Genomic DNA, 8,638 nt, shown 5'->3' with positions numbered 1-8,638 from the left:
CCCCCCCCCCCCCAAAGAAAAAACTAAAGATAATTAAAACGGCAGCAACAACAAAACAACAAAAACAACAACAACAACAACATCAATATCAACGACAATAACAACAACAACGATAACAACAACAACATAAAATGAACCCCCCACCCCTCCCCCACTTAAATCGCCTCCCACTCATACTACCTTTCGAAACACTTTATTTATTTTTTATGCAGGATTATGTCGCACTTATAAGCTGCACTGAATAATCAGCCCACTTATCAATGGAATTTATTTTAAAAATGTTTTCTGTTCAACTTTTGTATTAAAGAAATTAATAAACGTGCTAATTTTGCAACAACGCGTTGCAATAATTTCAAGCTTCATTGATTTGTTTTATTTATTTATAGCAAAAAACTTGATAGTGCGTTAAATGCAGATGGCGGCTATGATTTCCACGAGACCATCAACGCATATTATGCGTATGGGGCACGAAAGAGGAAAGGCTGTCCATAATAAAAGGGTTTCTCAAACAAAATCACCAGTCATCAAACAAAGCAAGTTGTCAGAACAGTTGTGTGCGCTTATGAGACTGCAACACTGTTTATCTCCCAAGATATGTGATGGTGAAAGAGAATGTTCTGATAAATCCTCGGATTTGTTGTGAGGTCATGAAAAATTGGAGGGGGGAGGGGGGGAGGGGGGGAGGGGGGGAGGGGGGAGGGGGGAGGGGAGAGATGAGGAAGGGAGGGGGGGCGATGTAATTTCGTTTGTTTATTCGTTTCTCTTTTTTGGAGAGAGAGGGCCTGGTGGTGTGTGTGTGTGTGTGTGTGTGTGTGTGTGTGTGTGTGTGTGTGTGTGTGTGTGTGTGTGTGTGTGTGTGTAAGTGTGTGTGAGTATGGCAAACAGGTAAATAGATAGATAAATAGATAGATAGATAGATAGATAGATAGAGATAGGGAGATACAGAGAGATAGCGAGCGAGCGAGCGAGCGAGCGAGCGAGAGAGTGAGAGAGATAGAGATAGAGAGAGAGAGAGAGGGAGAGAGAGAGAGAGAGAGAGAGGGAGAGAGAGAGAGAGAGAGAGAGAGAGAGAGGGAGAGAGAGAGAGAGAGAGAGAGAGAGAGAGAGAGAGAGAGAGAGAGAGAGAGAGTTGGGGGGGGGGAGGATTGGTGGATGAGAGAAAAAAAACATTTCAGCAAACTAGATTTCAGGCAGCGTGGGCCCCGAGAACATTCTTCCCCCACCCTTCCCACTTTCTATCTCCCGATTTCCCCAGCCCAATGCCTTGCGTGATTTAAAAAAGCACAACCACTGTAACACTATCACTACCACAACTGCTAACTGCGAACGTTGAAATGAACATCAGTGACGTCAGTGATTAACAGTAAACTGCCCAATTAGTTTGTTCGTGAGCTCACAGTCAATATAAGTCTCAGTTTATAGCCTATCGTTTCGTAATAATCCCCAGAATTCCAAATTTTCACCTTCGTTCAGATAAAGAAGATCGACCGTCCAGTTCGCTTTCTGGGCATAATAGCATGGTATTTGAGAAAAAAGGTGATCTTTATACCACTTGTTGCAATAATAATTGTGCAAACAGTAGGTTCCAACGTTAGCACGGCGAGTGTTTTACACCCAATGTTAGTCTCCGAATCCTTCATATCATTATGATGAGTCCAGTGTTCTAATTAACTGAATCAAACACTTTGGAAAAGACGTAAAGGTGGGTAATTGTCGTGAAGCTTTTACCTACCCACGCCAGACTTAAAACAGGAATATCTCAAATAATTTTTTAAAAAGAATGATAATGATTATAAGAAGAAGAAGAAGAAGAAAAAGAAGAAGAAGAAGAAGAAGAAGAAGAAGAAGAAGAAGAAGAAGAAGAAGAAGAAGAAGAAGAAGAAGAAGAAGAAGAAGAAGAAGAAGAAGAAGGAGAAGGAGAAGAAGAAGAAGAAGAAGAAGAAGAAGAAGAAGAAGAAGAAGAAGAAGAAGAAAAAGAAGAATAAGTAACATTTGTATGCGCACATCCCCGCTCTATGCGCGTTACACACTATATTATTACCCCAGCAGACCGTAGTACACTCATAATATTATTCTCAGCTTCCTTGAAAGCACACAGTACAAGCAGCTGATTAAGAGTTTAAACACTAACACCCTGACCAGATCTTTCACTGTCTATAGCTAACTATCCATTCCCACCTTGATGAAGTGAGGAAAATTAGTATAAAGTGCCTTTCCCAAGGACAAAACGTCTGGCCCCTCATGGGATTCGAACACATGACCGTATGGTTGCGAGTGTGAGAGCCTAACCACTAAGCCACTCTCCGGTAAACACATTTAGATTTTGAAAGAAATCAGAAACGGGGTCAATGTTATACAGATTTATGATAGATAGATAGATAGATAGATAGATAGATAGATAGATAGATAGATTGATAGATAGATAGATAAAGCAAAAGTGACAACAAGAGGGGGCTAATAAAATAATAACGTAGAAAAAAAGTTTCAATGTTCGTGCATTCAAGTAAGAAAAACATAAGCCTGTTTTTCATTTCTTTCTAAATCAATGTGTTTTTAGGAAACGAGTCACTGGTAAATTAGAAATGAACAATTAGACCCCCCCAAAAAAAAAAACAAACAAACAAACAACCAAAAACAAAAAAACAAAAACAAAATGAAATAAGGCATGGACGGCTGGAAGGCAAATAACGGAAAAGACTAGGAAGATGATGAGGTGTGGAAATGAAAACAGAACTTTGGACGCATTTCTTTACTTACATTCCTTAATAGATACAATGTTTTAGCCCGTGCACTTTCTGTTCCAACTTGGCTTGCTCCCTCATACCCTTCCTCTTCTCGGATTCTGAAATGTGATCTAATAAAAAGAAAAGAGGAAAAAATATATTTCGCATTTTTCATCAATCTCTTCAGCTATGTGTTATTCCGGTCACATGATTATCTTTCCAAAAAGGGGACATTTTCATGACGTACAAGAAGAGGGGAAACACGCTGCTCAGAAACTCGTAACAGATTCCAACCACAAGGAAAATAGCAACTATTATAAGCAGTTCTTAGATTACCCGACAGTCTGAACCCTGATCCAACTAGATTTTGTGGGCGTGAATTATCTAAATCCATTGGAAATGATCTTGTTTGGAGATAATGAGGGGGGCTCTCGTGGCCTAGAGGTTAAGGTGTTGGTCTCTCATTCAAAGGTCTCGGGTTCGAATCCGGGTAGCGACCGAATAATTTTCTTCTCTAAAATTGTCTCCTGTAACCTCCATTCCTGCTCTCTCTAGCAATGTTCTCTTGTCTGCTTTCATTTCCACTTTCTGCCCCCACCCCTCACTTGCTTTGCCCCCGCCTCTGAGCTCCCGACTCTTTCTGCAGCCTTTCTACTGCTACTCCTTGGCTCCTCCTTACTGCTGTCTTTCTGCCACACCCTTGATCTTCTGGAAGGAAAGATCTACACCTAGCCTTCTCGAACAAGGGCGAAAAATCTCGGAGGGCCAGTGTGCAAGTTGCGCACGTTAAAGATCTCTTGCTGGTCTAAAATCGATAAGAGTAGGCTTCGGCCGCCACCCGGGCAAAATTCAAAATTACCTACCATTTGAAAATACAGTGGAAACCTGATATAACAGGGATTGTGGGAGAAGAGAAAAAGTTCTGTTATATCCGATCCCTGTTAAATCAGAAATGCAAGGAAAGTAAGCATTTGTGGACTAATCCAGCTGTATTTATTCATGGGTAGTTTTCCTTGCCACAAGTACCCAAGAACAGGGGTTTTGGCACCAAGTTTCTCCTTGCCTCCTTATACATGTACCACATCAGAAGAGCTTGGTCCACAGCATCGGGTAGTCTCATCATCTTTCGATCCAGAGCAAAGTTTCCATTGGAGTATGCTGCCACTATCTTCTCTCTATCCATGATAATGGTGTGAATCGACCCTTGTGGAATGTCGAACTGATGACAAATCTCTGCCAGTGGAGCTTGCTTTTAGTCAACAGCCTGGGTTATTTCGTATATTTTGTCAATTGAAAGGCATTTCTCTTGCGCATGACGTCGTTGGTGGCCATAATGAAAGAAGTAGGCTTAGATCTCTCTCTCTCTCTCTCTCTCTCTCTCTCTCTCTCTCTCTCTCTCTCTCTCCCTCCCTCTCTCTTACTCTTTACACATTGTTAACGAGCCTTTGTCCCTGTAATAACCGGTTGGGCTCCGATGAGGCCCTGTTATTGTCGATAACATTTAATAGAGACAAAGAGTAGGAAAAAACGGGGATTTAGAAAATCCCGGTTATTACCGGATCCCTGTTATTACCGGGCCTGTTATATATGGTTTCCACTGTATTAGGTGTGTCCCGCGCGCTCATATGACCTTATGCAGTTGCGAGCGCCGTAAAACACTTTACAAAAACAAAAACAAGAAAATGAGAAAAAGGCTACCTTGTCTGTTTCAATAGTAGTCTATATCAAAACCGTTTTTTGCTCATGAAACCCTTCAACATAATATTCTACAGCAATAGTGTGCTTGTGGTTTCCTTTCAACAGCTGATCACTGACGCTGGTTGAGTGCCATGAGCTGCCAACAATGTCTACTTCCGATATGACGCCAGATGAGGAAGAAAGAATTGAACTCCTCCACAATGAGATCCCCAAGCCGCAGGAGATGGCAAGTAGGGGGGTCCCTAAAGCGGCCAAGCGGTCTCCCTGGAGTGGCATGATGGCGCGGCAAGGACACAGTGGCTCGCACAGGATCAACAGGCTAAAACCAGGGAGCAGATTCGTGCTCACAAAAGATGGGCTGTAAGTATGTCAATGCAGCTCACCTGCGAAAGAATCTAAATCTAGTTGATGGGGATGTAAAACATGAATTACTGTTAAAAGCAATCATTTGCATGTTCTGGGGTATTTTCATAAAGATTGGACTGAGAGTGGCGGAAGCTGAAGAATCACAAATGTTAGAGAATGTGAACAAATCGAAAGGTCAAACCACTCCCTAACCCTCCTCCCACCTCTTGTTTGACGGTTTCGGACTATCTCAGAGATTCCTTTTGAAGTATTATGACCCTGTCCTGTGCTGTATACTTGTGTACTTCTTTCTGCTATTTTCTGATAAAAGTGAATAGACCGTCCGTACTCAAAATAGAAAACAAAAGAAAAAACACTGAAAAGATATCAGTAAACACTTCCAGCAGCATCGTTGTGTGTGTTGTTTAAAATGAGGCATACACAAGTGAAGCGACGTTGTGTGGTATGATTTATTGAGGGTTTTTAAGCAGCTGTGCTATACAATTTTCAGGCTATAAGCTACAGTTGCTCTGTATTTGCCCGTTAGGACATTGGGGAGAACCATGCTTTGCGAGAGAATGTAAGTTGACAGAACATTATGATGATTATGATTTTCAGTCACTTTACATGCCTTTAAAGAAATTCTGCCGTCGTAAGGGAAAACGACGAATGGTCAAAATTTTTCGATTTTGTTATTTTTATATATTTCATAGAGTATTTAATTCTGCATCTGATGGTGTAAAAAATTTTTCATATCCTAATCCGTTGTTGCGTAATTGAGAGTTCGTCGTTTTCCCTTACACTGGCGAGCTCCGAGCCAGAGCTCAGTGTAGGCTAAGGCAGAACGACGAATGGTCAATCGGTCAAGGATCACTGCTCGTTCGGCATTGTCCCCTGGTCTCTGCCGTTGGGCAAATTCGGCATGGGCGACGAATGACAATTGGTCACTGTTGCGTCAGTACCAACATACTATGTTTTTTTTGCAAACAAATACACCACCACCCCCTCCCCCGAGTCGAATCGACCAGGGTTATAAGAATGTATCACTTAGTGTGTCTGTCTTCACGTATTAGGCCTTGCTGATGGTGTGAAATGACAAGAGAAGGTGGGAGAGAGGGGAAAACGGATGGGAACAGGGGGAAAGGGGTGGGGATGGGAGGGTCAAAAAAGTATTTAGGGAGAAATTTATTAGCACTGCATATTAGTGTCTGCCAGATGTTCACAGACTAACGTCATGTTTGTTTGCTGCCCAGTCATTTGACATCCCAAATCCCAACGATGATTATAGTGCGGCAATTTGTCTAGCACGTGTCACTGGTCGACATCATTATAGAATTACCAAGCAATTAATGACACTTTATTATGAGAGTAAATTTCTTTGTCGAACTTAAAAAGTGGACGTATTGTGGCGACACTTAGTCTTGCTTTACGATTTTTTATGACTTGATGAACGTTACGATCGAGTATAATGTCTTGCAGATTCAAACTGTCCTTGTCGATCTCTACTTTGTGGTATGTTTTCCGATCCGATCAACTGAATCCTTTATTAAATACAAAGCGTCGCATTACCTGTCCTGAAAGCTCTTGTTAGATTGTTACATTTCTTACGTGAAAGTTTGACTTTGCAATGATCTGATCGTATTATTGACATTGTAACATTGTTGATCCCTTTGGTCGTGCAGGGAAAATTTTGCAATGAGCGAAAATAAAAGTAAAACTCGCTTCTGAAGAGAATGCAATAGAGAGATATTATGGAGACCAAACATTGGTTCTGAATGGGACAGTTTTAAATCAAGCTGTTGAAAATGTGAGCACATCTGGTTTGTACACTGACTGTGTAGTATTTAACCAAACGAGGAAGGGAAATGAATGACGTTTACCGAGTTACAGTTGGAATATAACAAACACCTAATTTTAGACGTATAATAGCTAGTTTGTATACGTCTTATTTTTATTTGTAGTAACGAGTACACAGTCATGAGTCATAGCTGTCAATAATGCGTCACAACTGACCATCGCCAACGCCCATAAACGTTCACGAGTGTAAAGGAGAACGACGAACCGTACCGTACCATTCGTCGTTTTCGCTTACATCGCAAGGCTCACCTGCGGGTACGCAATGTAAGGGAGAACGACGAATTGCTACTTTTTAACCTAAACAATTCAAACTTTAGAAACTGTTTATGAGCACCTCAATCAGATATCTGGTGAATTACAGCTTAAAAGAGTGAAAAATAGAAAAGTTATAAAGTGAAAACTGTTTTTGCCTCTCCTGAAAAATTTGCCTCGCTACCAGCGCAGGACCATTCGTCGTTTTCCCTTACGACGGCAGAAATATATCGCAGGTGTTCTTTACTTTACTGCCTTGTATACTGGTTCAAAACATGAAACTAACTTCTGCTCTAGAGAAATCAAGCTAATTGTCCTATTCTCCAAGGTACAGTTTCATGATGTTATTAGTATCATAATCATGAGCATGTATCCTCGTTTCTTTTCAAATCAGTCTCTATAAACATCAACAATGAGAGATGAAATCAAATGAAGAAGAAAATAACCTCAACAAAAAAGCCCACAAAAACTGCTTATCATTCCCAAAATTAACTCCAACAAAACCTTAAATGGAAAAAGAGAAGCAAGAACCAGTATGACATCTTTAAGTCTGTGTTCTGCTATACGAAGTAGTTTGGGTGTACTCTTATTCATCACTTAACTGTAGTATGATCCCCCTCCATCCAGCGGAACCCTTGCAAATGCCCAAACCCCCCTGAACGGTTTCTTTCTCAAGAAAAGTACATTATAATGTATTATCAACTCAGCAAAATTGTGAAGCAGATAACGTATAGAGTATAGATATTGTGCTTTGGGGCAAAACGAAAATGGAGAGGAGAACGGAACAAAACAAAATATTGAAAGTATTTTGTGTCAGTCAACTTGGCCTCGGTGAAAACGTAATAAGCTACCCATTCTTATATGCTTTTATGTTGAAAGTAGATCAATCTTTGTTGGGGAAGAAAACTGTTTAATATACAGGGCAGGTGTCAATCTGATCTCGCATTTATACACCAACTTCTGACGTATAATGGAAATCGATGGCTTTATAGTGCGGTCAAAATTTCGTGGCGCAACAACTTATCCTCAAATATCTCGTTGACGGGTAAATCAATGTCGCCTACACTTTGCACAGCACTTTGTATCAATTTGTCTTAACTGAATCATATTTCCCCCAACAATTGAGGTTAGATTAAATAACTTTTCTTCAGAAATTTATATAAAATACTATAAATCTCCGTCACGCAGAAAATTGGATTGCTCACAGCACTTTCGGCTTCTCACACACATTTTGCATACTCATATAGGCTTATCCTACGTCACAGCTCACCAATGGCACTTTCTGGTAGTAAAACTTGTAACAAGAAATTGACCTTACAGGGAACACTTTTTTTTTAAACTTAAAGTTCTCAAAACAAGCGTTCAATAAGACAAAAATGACGGACTTGTTTTTATAAAAGACATTGCCCCAGCTGAAAACCTTTAAAAATCTGTAGAAACCACCTACTTTGGTTTTTTTAATGAATATTTATTAAGGAATTTTCAAGAATACAGCTTCCAGGTATTTACAAAAATGTTGATCTGTTAAGACAAATTGTGCAAAAATTGGAGAACGGATGTTTGATCATTAAGGAGACATTTGACAATAAAATACGCCACGAACTGTTTCATTGCACTATAATAACCTCTATGTCTATCTTTCAGTGTCCCCTCCCCCCCCTCCTTCCTGTCAATGCTCCCCACCCCCCCACCCCAACAGTTATCTTGATTCAGAATATGTCAATAATCCCCCTTCTTTCCCTCTTTTTAATTTCTCTCTCTCT

The 8,638-nt window shown here is 40.4% G+C and overlaps 1 protein-coding gene across 1 annotated transcript in view; it reads left to right on the top strand.

Moving 5' to 3' along the window:
- LOC101864480 (small conductance calcium-activated potassium channel protein 3) overlaps window positions 1-8,638 on the top strand; it is a gene marked incomplete in the record, with an annotated part of 39,011 nt that overhangs the window by 1,569 nt on the left and 28,804 nt on the right. Inside the window, 1 exon segment of the mRNA XM_005107366.3 lies at window positions 4,527-4,781. Within this exon segment, the coding sequence (XP_005107423.2) occupies window positions 4,567-4,781 (215 nt within the window).

Source organism: Aplysia californica, unplaced genomic scaffold, assembly GCF_000002075.1.
Source record: "Aplysia californica isolate F4 #8 unplaced genomic scaffold, AplCal3.0 scaffold00597, whole genome shotgun sequence".
Taxonomy (NCBI): Eukaryota; Metazoa; Mollusca; class Gastropoda; order Aplysiida; family Aplysiidae; genus Aplysia; species Aplysia californica.
The sequence above is the reverse complement of the archived record's forward strand: the minus strand, read 5'-3'. Positions and strand labels throughout refer to the sequence as shown.